The following is a 14,838-nucleotide window of genomic DNA, read 5'->3' as shown; positions in this document are numbered from 1 at the left end:
GAGCTCAAAAGAAGGGAGGTGATTTGCTGTCTGGTTCCTGTTCCCTCATCCAGCCTCGCTCTGTAGGAGGCCGGAAGGAGGCCAGTTAAAACCTAGGCTCTCCCTCACTAGATATTTTTGAAAAACCAAAGAAGGATGAGGTGGGTTTGACTCAGGGGCCTGGAAGAGTGGGCAGGGTGGGCTCAGGAGAAGGAAGAAGGACTTCACAGAGGTGCCAAGCCTCGCCCTATGAGACGGCTTTCGCCAGGCCATCCAGGATGAGGAGAGGATTCCGGACCGAGCGAGCCACCTGGGCCACACGTGGGGGCTAAACCACGCATCCATCCTCGGTGCCCCAGTATGCGGTATTCCTGGAATAAGACCGGGCAAAGGAGCTGGGTGCGAGGGAGACTAGAAAGGAAGGCAGAAGCAGCGGGATTCTGGTGTGAGCTCTGGTGCAGCCTCTTGAGTTCAAGTCCTGGCTTCAGCGTTTATTACCGTGTGGGCAAGCTCCTTGGCCCTTTGGGGCCCCGCTGTAGAACTGGGATGACAAATGACAGCAGTACATCTTCTGTCAGGCTTTTCTAGGGATGGAATGAGATAATACATACGAAGAAGAGGAGTGCTAATAAATCTCCAATCTCTAGGAGTTACTGTTATTTTATTATTGTGCCAAGGAATTTGGTCTTTTCCATTTGGGCAGTGGGGGCCCCTGACAGGTTTGAAGCAGGGTGATCAGATTTGCATTGTAGAAAGCTCGCCTGGCTGCAGGATAGAGGCTAAGTCCTTTGAATAAGGGGCGCCGGAGGATGGCAGAAAGGTGCAGACTGGAGATGGGGAGGAGGCTGGCCCAGAGAAGGAATGACAGGGCTGGAGAGGATGGAGGAGACCGTGGAGATAGTCCAGGGCCTGGGAAGCCTCTGGTTTTGGGCAGAGCACTGGTGGGTGGCGGAGGCAAAGAGGGGTCCAAGGTTATTCCCAAGTTTCCATTTCAAGTGGCTGGGAGGATGACTGTGCCGGGAGAACAAGCAGGCTTGAGTGAAAGGGATGAGGAGGTGCAGGGTCATCTAGATGGAGATCTGTGGTGGGTGCTTTGCTGAATGAGTCTGGAGCTCAGGGGAGAGGTTCAGCCAGAGACAAGGATTTCAGAGTCATCAGCTTGGGTCACATTAAGACGTAGCATGCGAGCTGCACAGAGAAAGTCTTTCTTACTTCAAGGTGGTTTTTCTCAATGCTTTATAATTTTCACTGTGAATTTCAAAATTCCCAGGAAGTCAAACATTAGAAATTGAAAAAAATCAATGCATTTGACTCAAGCATCACTGAAACGCCCCACTTGCCTGTATTTATGATATGCTTGTTTCTTTTATGTAAAACTGCCCGGCCGAAGGAAAACAGAGATTCAGCTGACAGCTAGCAGAAAGTGGAGTAATTATTCCAGTGAAGCGTAGCTTGATCAACATCCCCATTCTGGAAGCTGTGGTCTCTGTATATCGATGATATCCAGAGGGCATCATTTCTTATTCTGCACCTGCTCTTCCAGCTTAATCAAGGCCACCTGGGGCCAGGAGAGGCCTCTGGAAGTCACAGACACCTTCCCTTAGCCTCGAAGCAGACCACTCCAGGCTGGAGAGGGCTCCTTTCAAAGCTGTCCTCATAGAGGGCAGTCAGCCCATCTTACCAGGTGTTTCCTGAGCCGCGAACACTGCAGGTTTTGCCTTTCTCCTGGTGGTGCATGGTAGGGAGCCAACAGGACGCTGGCTGCTGGACAAAGAGTAGGAATGACAAGCGGCGGGATAGGAATCCATTTCTGGTTTCAGGGAAGCACCTTGACGGGGTTCAATTATCTGGATCGGATTCTTCTGAACCTCTGTCTCCAGTTTCATTGGCAAGGAAACCAAAGTGACAAGCCTGGGTATCCATGCCCCAGGTGATACTTAGCCGATGCCGTTTCCATGGCAACGGCAGTATGCTTACCTGGGGGGACATCACGTGTTGGTCAGGCCAGGGTGGCATCTGTAGCTTCTCCTCAGTGTTCATGGACACCCCTCCCCTCTTCTGGGTTCCAGCCCGCTGAGCTGTGGTTGACCATAGGGATTGGGCTGCAGCCAAGGAGTCTGAGATACACCCCAGGCATCCCCAAGCCCGTCTTCAGCAAGTGTCTGGAAAAGCAAAATCAGAGTTGTGGAGGCAGAGCAGACCATGTACAAAACACAAAAACACCGAAAGGCAAGGAAGGATGACCTGGATGATCAGTGTGTGTGGAAGAGGTAGCAAGACAGGCCGCACAAAGCATGATTTATATAAATTCCATCTACGGTGTTACTATAAGAGTGAAAACTAGAAAGCAAGGGAGAATAGGAGACCTGGATGGAACGTGGGTGCCCCTCACTTTATGTGTGTGTGTGCCTATGTGTGTGTGTATACAGATTTATAAAGAAGGTCTTCTATATCAGAGGCTTTCAATTCCTAGGACAGTAGAGATGACAAGCATGATCCCTTCCAATTCTGAGCTTCTGTGCCTCCAGTTTCATTGATGAATAATGATGGAGCTAGTAGCACTGAGCATCGTGAGTGTCACATGCTGTCACTGTAAACATCCTGGCTCATCAGGAGCTGCAGCAGCCATTTCCGTTGTGGTGCCCGTTTGAGGAAGATCGTGTGCTGTCAGGGCCCAAGCTGGCTGCACCTCCCCAAGAAGACTTCCTAATGGGAGCCTCTGGGCCACCGTCTGCCCTGCTGGATCCTTCACCAGCTGCAGCACACCCTCGGACTGTGGGAAGTCAGCATGGAACATTCCTAAGATAACTGAGAGTTTGCATTTTCCTTACATCTCAGCCCATCCTAACCCACAGAGAAGGGAGTCTCCCTGACCCCCTCGCTGGGCTGTTTGGTTTGGAGCGTGGCTGTGCCCTGCGGCAGTGCTCAGCCCGAGGAATTCCATACTTCCTACCACTTCTGCCCGCTTGTTTCCAAGAAAGAGCTGGCCACGGACGCATTGGAATTGGCCTCTTTTTCTGAGGATGTAGCTTTTAAAAAAAAACGGTGCAACAGGAAACCCTCACATGTGCTCTCTAGGAGAAGCAGCCTAATAAAGATGTCTACCGTCCCCTCCCTCCTCGTTACTCTTGTTTCAGATGGATTTGCTCATTCAAATATCCTATTTCTATTCACTGGTGTGTGTCTGGGGGCAGGGGGCGATTGACAGCTGTTGGAAATGGAAACCTGGTTCACTTCGGTTCATTTCTGAGCATCTTCTTGGCTAAGTATTTTCAGCCCTGCTGGGAAAATGAGAGAAGTCTATTAAGGGGGGGTGGCTTTTAGCTGGGAATATCAGACTGTGTTCTAAACTTAGGCCCAGCCTGGCACAGATTTAATGTCCAGTCCATCAGCCATGTTTTCAATTCTAAAGTAAAAGCCTGGGCAGGTGGGAACATTTTTTTTTTTCAGGGATGATTTTTTGTCTGAATAAGCCCTCAGCTTGTTCCTTTCATTTCCCAAAACAGTTAGATGTAGTAGTCTGTGGCATCCAGGCTGTTTTGGGTCCAGAGCCATCTGGGTCCAGGACATAACGGGTTTCTCCACTTCCCAGTCATCTTCCAGCCAGAAAGGATGGTCAGTGTCCCTGGCATCTATCTGCCCCTTAACTTTTCCAAGATTCAATAAATTATTTCTTAGGCATCAGATACCAACTTAGAATTTAATAGTTTGGTGCCAAAGGAAAGGCAAGATGGAAGGATCCAAGCTCTGAGAAGACTGGGAGCAAAACACGGCTTCCTCTGAAACTGGGGGGAAGGCCAAGTGGTTGAACGTAGAGGGAGGATGGTGTTGAGGGTGAGATGGGATGTGTAGGAGAATGAGCTGTGAGCAATCAGTAAGCTGTGATCGATCAGTAAGACCAGAGATTGTAAGCTAAGAGAGAGAAGAGGGTAAGGTGGTAAAGCAGAGGGAGGTGTAAGACTGGAGAGAGAAGGGGGAGCCGATAAAGCAGAGGAAGAAAGTAAAAGGATGAGGGAAGCTCTAAAGACAGAACGTAAAGAGCAAACCTACCTTCTTCCCTGTTTGCAGAAGGCTAAAGAACAAGCAAAAACTAATGCCTAGTAATATCAAGGGCCCAGCTGAACATAGAGTGGACATGGCCCTGGCAGTTCTGAGACCCTTTCTAGGAAATGCAGGAGTAGAAGATGTGTCAAGCAGGGCTGAACTAAGGCTGGGAGCCCTCTCCCTGAGCACAGAGAAGCTGAGGGGCACCTGGTGTGGTTGTGAGTGAGAACTCGGCAGAACATGGCAGAGATTGGTTCAGCTAGGGTGGAGCCAGAACGGATCTGTGGGCCCAGGGATGTGAGCGAGTGCATGGAGTGGAGGTTGTGGCAAGAGCAGAGAGGAGGGGCCTTGGGTAGGAGGAAGCTGGGAAGATGGCCCCAGATAGGGATCTGGCGGTCAGAACAGACAGGGAACACATTTGAGACCTCAGAGGTGAAACACTGCAAGATGAAAGCTGGTGTGGAGGGAGAGGGAGGGAGAAATAAGGGAAACTGAATTCAGGTTGCAGTGTCATTGTGGATTCTGATGTTGCAGGAATTGGGGTCAAAAAGGGAGGAAGCGGGAGCCAGGCAGAGAGGTCCACCTGGAGGGTGCTGATCCATCCTGGAGAGGATGCAGAGTATAGATGTCGCACGGACTTGGCATGCGGGGATGGCGGACGGTGTGTTCAGACAAGAGCCGTAGGGTGAAGTAAGCAGCCTGCAGGGGCAGTGGGAAGGCAGCCTCTCAGTGAACCTCAGGAAAGGGGTAGGATCAGACTTCCTGGGAAAGCAGCTTGGGGCCCAGTGCCAGAGCCCCCCAAGAAACTCTTTTGAAAAAGCATCTTTGCCTCGGTTTCAGGATCGCCGGTGACACAGCCCTCAATAAAAACATCCACGAATCCGTCAGCGCCCAGATCCGGAAGAACTTCGCAAAAAGCAAATGGAGAGTAAGTCTTGCCGTTCATTAAATCGCCAGTGAACTTAACCGCTCGCCCTACAGTTTGAGCATTGCTGATTTCTAAAGGTTACTGTCACCCAAATTTGATGAAAATCCTCAGAACCTCACCCAAATCACTCTGCTAATTTTAACCAGTGACAATGAAGACTTGAAGGGGAATATCACGGCATGAGAGGGATCAAGTATGAGATTTGACACTTGTCTGTGATTCAAAAATAGCAATAGTGCCCGCTCTTACTCACCCGCAATTTCCTAAGAACATAATCCTTGCTGTCTTCCTTCACTTTGCTGGAACTTTGAATAGTCAACTTTTATTGCAGTGAGATGAAAGGCAAAAAAACAGGAAGTCCCAGTTGAACTCATCAATATTTTCTGGTAAAAATGTGATGGATTTAAACCATTGAGGTTTCGTGATCGTTGACTAGTAACCTAAACCCTGTGTTCCAAACAGCGTGGGTGATTAAGCTGGCTGTTTTTCCATGAGAGACTGTACAGAAACAAAATTAATTCCACTGACCTACTTTATTTAGAGGAAACGCTATTATTTAGGACAAAAGCACCAATAATAAGAAAATAAAAACTATTTTAAAACATCATATTTTAAGGTCCTATATTATTATAATATGCTTTTATTCTAAAAGTCCCTTCTCTTAACTTACAGAATTAGTTTACATTTATTCTATATGTTTATTATGTCATAAGAAAAATATTTTTTTAATCTCCAAAATAAATTTTGATGGGGGGAGGGGTCAAATAAATTCATGTACTTTGGGAAGAAGAGGCAACATAAATTCTTTTCTCGAGCATCATGAGAATGTTTTAAGATGTTTGAAATGCTTACGGGAACAGGAGAAGGAATGGAAGACAGTCTGAGTCTTTGCTAATTCTCTGGAATATTTTGTCTGCTTTTTTCCTTTCTTAAATTTCAGCAAGCATTTAATGCCACAGCCGTGGTAAGACATATGAGGAAACTACATCTTGGCAGCAGCCTGGACAGTTCAAATGCAAGTGTTTCGAGCAGCCTCAGTTTGGCCAGCCAAAAAGATTGTGCGTATATAGCAAAAACAGTGCTTTTCAATTGGCATTGAAGACAAATCTGGGGTGTTTCCTGAGTACCTGCTATTTTTTGGGCACTTTCAAAACTTTATCTCATTTAATACTCCAACAGCCCTAAGACATTATTTAATTTTTTCAAAAATTTAATGTTCTGTTTATCGAGGAGAAGTCTGTGACTCAGTCCCACACAGCCATGTCTGTCTGGACGAAAGCCCAGGCACGTTCTGATCTATCTTCTTCCCCAGTGATTTGCTTCTCATTGTGCAGTGGCTCTGAGGGGCCGAGAGAGGGATGGCAGAGACTCAGGACAGCCTGGTCTCACTGACTTTTTATTGATATTTTTTGATGAGGAGGATGATCATTGGAGCTGATTTATGTTCAAGGCATTGGCTTTGCAGTCAAAGCAATGGTAGTAATATTTCATGATGCTTCATCTTTGCGTGGAATATTACATCATTAAGAGCACACTTACGCTCTCCTTATTTCTCTCTCCCACGCCCCTTCTATATATTTATCTTCATCTCGTATTAGGCCATTCCACTCACTCCTCTCCACTTCACAGCAGCTGCCTTGATGGTCCCCCTCGGCCCTCATCTCCCTAATCATTGAGCACCCTTCAGCTTGGTCTCACTCTGGGCATCACATTTCTTCCCATTTCCCTTAGAAAAGAGTTCCCTTCCTCTCTAAATAGTCCTCCCATCTCATTCGGGAATGTCCAGCCCTTAAATTTTCCCAAGAATTCTCCCTGAGCCAATCACACACAGTATTAGACCCACGTTTACGTGTCAGTGTAGATCCTTTCCACCCTCTGGTCAAAGGGAACCCCACAATCAATCGTTTCTTTGAAGATTCTCACAATGACTCTGACAGCCATCTTAGTGAATTATTTTATCCATTTCCTTATGTCCAAGCCTACAAGTGCATGGAGTGGGGCGGGGGATACACTCCGGGAGTGAAGGAACAGAGGATTCATCCCACATCGGGACCTTCCGATGCCAACACATCCACTGGGGAGCATTGTAGGGCAGCCTGTGAGTTTTTCTAGGCCAGGGGACTGCTGAGTTCACACAGAAATAGGGGCACAGCTGCGTTTCAGTGTGCCGTGTGTCACAAATGCTTCTTAACCAAGAGTACAGACAGCACAGCAAGCACGATCAGAAAGGGACATTGCATGCTTGCTTCGTTCTCAAAATCCCTGCCCACAGAGCTGTTGTAAGAAATAAACAGTTCTCATAATGATGGTATGTACTCAACACCTAGCCTGATGCCTAGTACATAGTAAGTGCTCAGTAAATGGAACCTATCCTAATATGAAGGCTAAAGCATGTTGTGTTCAAATACAAAGCAGTTACCATAATGAAAAAGGAGGGGAGAGTTGAGTCTAAGAAGAAAGCCTTTTGGAACACACTGCTAGTGTTTTCCTATAGGCAGGTGAAAATTGAGAGTCAAGTGCATAAAAGTGGGGCCCCCACGAAGCCTTGCAGTGGGAAGGGGGAGTGAGTATTTCCTTCTGAAGCTTTGAACCCCTTGTGTCCACTGCCCCTCTGCAGGTCTGGCACCCTCCACGCTCTGCAGTTTCATTTCCTCTTCGTCGGGGGTCTCAGGAGTGGGAGCGGAGCGGAGACCGAGGCCCACCACTGTGACGACACTGCACTCTGGAAGCAAGTGACTGGCTCTGGAGGTGCGGCCCAGGGGGCAGGGCCAGGGAAGGGGGCCGCCGGGGGCCACCAGCGCCACCAGCCACTCCAGAGGGATCCCACCTTGCATGGTGCGCCTTCCTGCACAGGACTGGAAGACAGAAGTTTTTTTATGGCCATATTTTATACTGCAATTCTGAAGTGTTCATTTCTCACAAACTGTACTGACTCCAGGGAGCTGACGGAACAGGATCTGGTGCTGTATGTACTAATCTTGCAAAGCTCTCACAGAACGGACTTTCTTCGTCCTCGCCCCGACACCTGTCATTTCCACTCTTCTCAGTATAGGCAACCGTCTATGTTGTATTTTTCCATTAATGACAAAAAGAGGTTTCAACTGGATTATTTAAGTATTGGTAAATATTGTGCATTAGGGTTTTATTTTTTTTTTCCTTTTAAGAGATGTGTCCTTTCGATATAACCTTCTTAGTTCTATGACCTATATCTTTCGCTCGTTGGTAGTAGAGTTTTATGTTAACCTTTGAGAGACTTTTTTGTGTTTCCTCCAAGGGAAATTTAAAGGCATTTTTAAAAATTCTAATAAGAGGATCAAGATGCTGTCTCCAAGCTTTGCTTCTGTTCCTTCCCTTTCTCTCCCCTTCCTTGGAGGGGCGGCTCTCTAAGAAGACAGCTTAGGGCTTCTGCAGGCCTGTCTTCTCTGCAGGGCAGATTTGGGAGGGAACCTGCAGAAAACTTTTCTTGGCAGCTTCTCCAGCAAACCCTCGCCAACCAGAGACCCTCGGGGCCTCTTGTCCTCAGCAGTCAGAAATGAAGAAGCCTGCTCCCCTGAGACTGAAGAATAAACTTCAGAGGCCGGACTTGCTGTGAAGGAGATGCCCGCCCTGCAGAGATTTAAGAGCATCCCTTACGGAAGAAAGAAGACGGCATTTGGTCTAAAGTGAACTTCCCACCCAGCTCTCCTTGCTCGTGAGGGGTCACACACGAAAGCTCTTCTCTCAGCTATGCAGTTTTAAGATGAATCTCTCTCTTTTTTAAAAACGCATTTCTAATCTTAAAATGGCCTCCAGCTCACATAAGTTGTTTCTGCAAATTTTTACCTTGTTCTTTATGATGTTATCCGGCAGAGGAGAGTCAAATGGCCTTGGAAAAGAATCCATTTATCTAGGGCAGTAAGGAGAGGTGACCTGCAGAGCAAGCAGGACACTGGCCACCACACTGATGGCCTGAGCGTGCCTCAGCCAGGCCCAGCTGGTGCCAGAAGACGTCCCTCTGAGCAGGGGAATGTGAAAACCAAAGACCTGTCATGGTGGGGTCACCAAAGATCCCACCTTGCCCAGGACTGAAGGATTTCCCTGGATGTAGGACTTTTAGTGCTAAAACTGGCAATGTCCCGGGCAAACGGGGCCACGTCCTTCACCCACGTGGTGGATAGGATTGCAGGGTAGAGCGAGCACAGTGTGAAACCCAGGGCAAACCACTCTTCAAGGAGGCTTCAAGGATGCTGTCTTGTAGTGGCAAGCAGGTGGCTCCACATGCCAGCTTTGCAGAAGCCCTCCTTTGGCCCTCCTGCCCGTGTGACACCATGAGTCTACATTCTGCACAGTCAGCCTTGAGCCTGTGGGTATCCCTGTAGGTCCACCTGATGGTCCAGTAACTTTCCTGGCTGTTGTCCTCATGTCCTTCTCCTACATTTGGCCACACTCGGCAGGTCCTGTTGGTCAAGCCATCATTGTCACCTTGACCTATGTCCAGGCTAAATGTTTAGTGATAGCCCCCCCCCACACACACAGTGTTACTAGGTTCAGCAGCTCCAGCCTGCCTGTCTTTGGGCACCAGTGCAGGTATGTATAAAAGCAGCCAGGAGGACAGGTCAGTATTTTGAGGCGTCGGCCACCATGGCCCAGGGGCCCACCCACAGCCTTGGCCAGTTTTGAATCTTCACACAGGAGAAGCCACCCTGGAACCATCGCTCCCGGGCTGAAGACAGGAGCGATGGGATTGTTGCCTCTGCGCTTCTGCCGGCAACACTCCCTCCTCTGTATGATTTCCATGGAGTCCTGCTGGGTTTGCTTTGGATGCATGAAAGGAAAATGAGGGCCGGCAAAGGGCAGCTCCTCCTGCTTCCATAAACAGAAGTAAGATGTACTCTTTCCCAGGGTCGCACAGTCACTTCTGGCAAGGGAAATGAAGGTCCTCTGAATCAACCAATGCACGAAACTTTTGCATGTTCTTCTGAAACAGTACTGCTTCCACGTTCTGTCTCCTCACACTCTGCAGAGTTTGCCTTTTCCTTAAACACATTCCAGACCAAACACTGTTCAGTTTGTTTCTAAAAAAAAAAAAAAAAACAATGTATATACCTGTCCGTAACCCACCACTCTTTTAGGGGGCACCTGGTCTTAGGTTGGGGCTGCAAGTGTACCTGACATTTGCAAAAAAGGATTCCAATCTTCTGATTTTCAGAATTGAAAATGTTGAGATAGAAAAGGTGAATTGGCAGATTCCCAAAAGGGCACTTATTTCCTGAAGATGCCAAGAAAACTAGTCTGCAGATGAGTTAGCTTGAAAACCTCTCCTGTGGACAGCAGGCTGGGAGGAGAAAGAGGAATAGGGAGGCCCACGCCCCATTCAGCCCAAACCTTCTTTGTGGTCCCAGTGCAGCGCCATCTGCAGTCCGGGCGTGGGCGCAGGAGCCCAGCCCCACTGTGAAGTCGGCCCTGCATGCAGACCAAGGCCTGGCCCGCCCCCTGCTCTGCACCGAACTAGACGGGAAGACACATTAACTCTTCCTGGCCATCCCTGCCGCCTGCAGCAGGAGCAGCTCGGCTTGTGGCTCTGGGGGACTCCGCTTCTGCAAACCCAAAGGCTGTGCATTTGGCAGCCAACCCCGCAGCATGTGGCTGCCAGGTCTGGTTTTGTGGACAAAGCAAAGTGTGGAATGGCTTCTCGGTGTCTGTATCTTTCTACACCAAAGGGACAAACTGTTGCGTTCCCCCTTTGTACTAATGCCGCTTCTGCATTCGCCACCTCCGTTTTTAACCTTTTGGTCTCCAGGGAACTTCTCATACAATGATTATGTCTCCTGATTATTTACCGAATTATTTTACTTAGAGGTGATTTTATTTTCTTATGGGCAGGAAAAAAGAAAATGAGAGGACTGTTTGAGCCTTTGGTCATAGAGATAATACATCATGAGGGATTTGAAAGCCCCAAACACTAGATAAATTATTTCTCCAAGGAAAACCTTCATCCAGACAGACTGAGATTCTTATGCCCGCTTAGTGGCCCTGCCCTTTGGGGAGCAGGGCGCTGGAGCAGGTCTGGCAGCCAGGCTCTCGGGAGATAGAGAGAGAGAAACGGAAGAGGAGCATCCGCTCAGATGACCGTCCTCCACCCTGAAGCCCACCACGCTCCTTCCCAGGGCCACTGGCCTTCAGGGTGGCATCAGATGTGTCCAAATGGCGACAGAAATGCTGCAACACCACAGCAGCTTCTTTATTTTGAAAGAGGGGGCGGCTTGTCTCAGAGAACATTTATCTTAATCCCACGTTCAGGTTGGAAGACACAAAAGGTACACTCTGTCCAGAATAAAATTTGGAACAATTTCTAAATTGGCTTTAGTCACTACAGATAATGTCATCGCCCTTCTTGCAGCTTCCCCAACAGTGAGCATGTTTTCCAAAAGCTTCCAACGTCAAACCCAGGAATGTCCCTGTGTCTATTATTACCAGGCTTGTGATTGGTTCAATTTTTCCATAAAAACATGCTTGTCCAAAAGAAGGGAAACTGTGCATTTATTCCATGCATGTAATAAACTCTGCAAGAAGTTTAACCCACATAGGTTTGCGGCACTGCAAAATTGTTAATGGGCCTATGTAGCAAATGATTCTCTGCCTTGACAATCATGTACACATATCACGATTTCTATCATAATGATAATGAGATTGATGACTTCTTGTTTTCCTCCAATAAAGACAATTAATCACCTTCAGATGTATGTGGTTTCTTTCCTCCATAAAGAGCAGGAGGTGGGTGTTTCAAGAGCTCTCTCTTTCCTCCTCTCTCTGAAGTTTGGATTTGAAGGAAGGAATTTGAATTGAGTCCCTAGAAACCCATGAGGTCCCCTAAATGTTTCATACATCTGGCCCAATGAGCAGGAAGTGCCAGGGATGGGGGAAGGGGCAGGCACATCTCGGCTTCCTGTTTGAGGATGGTGCCCACGTTTAACACCTTGCTGGATAGGAAAGCTCCCCCTTTTCTTTGCTGCTGCAGGAGGTGGCTGGAGGGGGCCCAGAAACTGAAATCACACTCACTAGGTAGCTCTTTCTGAGTCGGGGTTGAGTGGGTAAGTAATACTCCCATACACATTCATTTTCTCAGACAGCTTTGGAATTCTCGATGCCCCAAGAAAGATTCTTTTCTGAGCCAAAGGCTGGCTGCTATCTTTTTTTTCGTGGTAAGGGGTGCTACAGTTCACAAGTCATCAAATATATTGTGAGGATTGGGTCTGACAACCAGAGTATTCCTCCGATCCAAATCGAAGTGATTGTCTAGGGGGAGAAGTGAGTTGAATGTGTGTTATAGAAATGTGTAATTAACACTGCCCCACACAGCCAGTATCAAATGAAAACAGCATGGGCCTTCATGGAAATAAGTGAACCCCCAAAGAAATGTAGTGTACACCATCTGAATTCTAGCCTTTTCTTAGTTGATAATGGCTTCCCTTAACCCAGACCCTAATGATGAGGTATATCAAGACAAAGGGATCATTCAGTGGGTGCATAGATGATATTGTTAATGCAGATTTTGTGAAACAAAAGACCGGTGGTAACCGAACCACTTTTGAAAACTATTTGTAAGGATTTATTCAAGAGAGGGCTTGCCAACCGTGACTGAAAATTTAGCCAAAGCAAATGCACAGAAGTCTAAAACTGATCCTAATAGAAAGTGGGTACTTGTTAGGGCCTTAGAGTTGAAATGTTTAAGATCAATTTCTTTTTTGCTCGGCTTCAGTCTCCTTGACCAGGCCAGCACCTCTCTGCTTCAGACATTCACCCAATCTCCCTGTGACTCAAAAACTGTTCAAGGGACACTGAAATGCACCCCCAATTTCCTATATTTTTCAGACAGATTTTGGTCTTACACATTCCCTTGTGAATATCTATCTCTGGCCATAATGCATTTAGAAAGCCTTCTCGCAGAGTTACAGGATTGTCCAGCCAAGAATGAGCCGTGCCTGATCACAGCAGGCAGAGAGCTTGATGGCAAAAAAGGGGTACAAACTGTGTGCACCCCAGTCCTCCTGGCCCCTCCATGCCCTCAAGGAGAACCACCGTAACAGAACTCTATTTCATAGAGAACGATTCCGACAGCAGAGTGTCTTCAATTCATGTGTGTGCTGAGCCATTTGACTGGCCTCGTTGTGGTCTCGGGTATGTATGTCCCTGGCTGTGCCAGCACTCTCTAGTTTGAGAAAGACTAAAGAAGAGGAACTGTGCTTAGCTTCATTTTTTTATATATATTTGATTGTAAAACCTGTGCTGAGCCCCTAGAATGTGTAATCCCCCAAGAAACACCCCAATCATATGATTTCTTCATTAGAGAAAGAGTGTGTGTGTGTGTGTGTGCGCACACGCTCACACACGTATGTGAGTGCACCCACCATGCAAGGGCTTCCAGCTGAGGGACTAGAAATGGGGCTGCTTTCCAGCCCACACCCACCAAGCCAAGCCACGCACCCTGCGTAGGGGAAAGGGTGCTTGTTTATCCACCCAATTCATAGAAAGATGCCATATCCAGGGACTTTCTGGTTTGTGTGTGCCCAGCTTTGAGCTGTGGGACAGCTGGAACTTTGATCAGTTTTGCAAGGCTGGAGAGAGCTGCCAACTGAGAGCTCAGAAGGCCCAGGCTTCAGGGGGAGTTCATCTGGTCTCTTTTGGTCAGGGATGCAAGAGGAGGAGAGGAACATTAGCCTTCAAGAGGCTATCACTAAGGGTTGGTCCATATAAAGGTACTTTATAGACATCATTTGGCATCACAGCTATGGAAAAATGCATTGGCCTCCCTTCTCACACACAAGAAACCCAAGGAGAGTTTGCCTTTCCTTCAAGTCCATTGGTGGCAGTGAAATTAGACCTCCGGGCCCACAGAACCCACAACCCTCCCCGATTATTCCACTATCAGTTCCCATCAATGCCTTTCAGGTGCCCCCTGTCACCAGCTTGCTTTCGTTCAGTCATTTATTCATCCAACGCTTCTTCAGCACCTACTATAGTCAAGGTTTTTCATTGATATTGAGAAAACCAAGGTCCATGTGATATGGACACTGCCCTCAAAGGATGCACGAAAGAAAGAGCCCCGGAGTCAAGCCTGGAAGGGAGGGTAGGGTAAGAACAGTGTGAGCCAAAACTTAGAGGCTGGAAACACAGTGTGCAGATGGAATAGTACATGTTGGGGGGGGGGGGGCAGACACATAGGGTGGGGGCAAACCATTCGCAGAGAGAGAAAGGCAGGCTGGAGGAGCCCTGTTATTATTATCATGAACAATAATGATAATGTCATGGATTGACCAAGTACTGTGTTCTAGATATTGGATAAGTGCATTCCATCCAATCTCTCATTTAACCATGAGCTTGACAAGAAAGGTGCCCTTATTGTCCAAATGGGGTCAGAAAGGTTCAGTGATTTACCCATGGTCAGCAGAGTTTCAAGCTCAGCTGGGACTGACACCAAAGGCCAGTCTGCTGTATTGCCTCTCATGATTTTGTGCAGGTCATTGAATTCCAAACTACAAAATCTGGACTTTATTTAGTAGGTCACTTGGGACCACTGACGATTATTGAGGAGTGACGTGATCAAATCAGTTAATGTTTTGGAACATCACCACTACGAGGGTCCATTCTACATCTCCAAGAGAAATCTATCCTGATAGCTCAGCCTGGTCTTACGCATAATCCAATAAATGAGGAACTGCAGAGAGAGCACAAGCTTTCCTGGATAACCAGCCCATGTGTTTTCTGCTGTTCTCTCGTTCTGTTTCTCAGGAGCAATGTCACAGAAGCTGGATTTGATCTAGAATCAAAGAAGCAGACAATAATCATAACACTGCTGGATTTTTTTTTAAGTTAGTCTATTCTCTTGCTCTGATTAACATCTCTGGAAA

The 14,838-nt window shown here is 47.5% G+C and overlaps 1 protein-coding gene across 7 annotated transcripts in view; it reads left to right on the top strand.

Annotated features, from left to right (window-relative positions):
* Positions 1-10,027, top strand: part of CAMK1D (calcium/calmodulin dependent protein kinase ID) — a 387,635-nt gene extending 377,608 nt beyond the window's left edge. For all 7 annotated transcript variants that reach the window (XM_014850187.3, XM_070500828.1, XM_044762535.2 and 4 more), the window contains 3 exons: positions 4,864-4,951; positions 5,892-6,009; positions 7,569-10,027. In XM_014850187.3, the coding sequence (XP_014705673.1) occupies positions 4,864-4,951; positions 5,892-6,009; positions 7,569-7,687 (325 nt within the window). In that variant the 3' untranslated portion in view covers positions 7,688-10,027. The remainder of the gene's footprint in view (positions 1-4,863; positions 4,952-5,891; positions 6,010-7,568) is intronic.
* The last annotated feature ends 4,811 nt before the right edge of the window (positions 10,028-14,838 follow it).

Source organism: Equus asinus, chromosome 29 (assembly GCF_041296235.1).
Source record: "Equus asinus isolate D_3611 breed Donkey chromosome 29, EquAss-T2T_v2, whole genome shotgun sequence".
Lineage (NCBI taxonomy): Eukaryota > Metazoa > Chordata > Mammalia > Perissodactyla > Equidae > Equus > Equus asinus.
The sequence above is the reverse complement of the archived record's forward strand: the minus strand, read 5'-3'. Positions and strand labels throughout refer to the sequence as shown.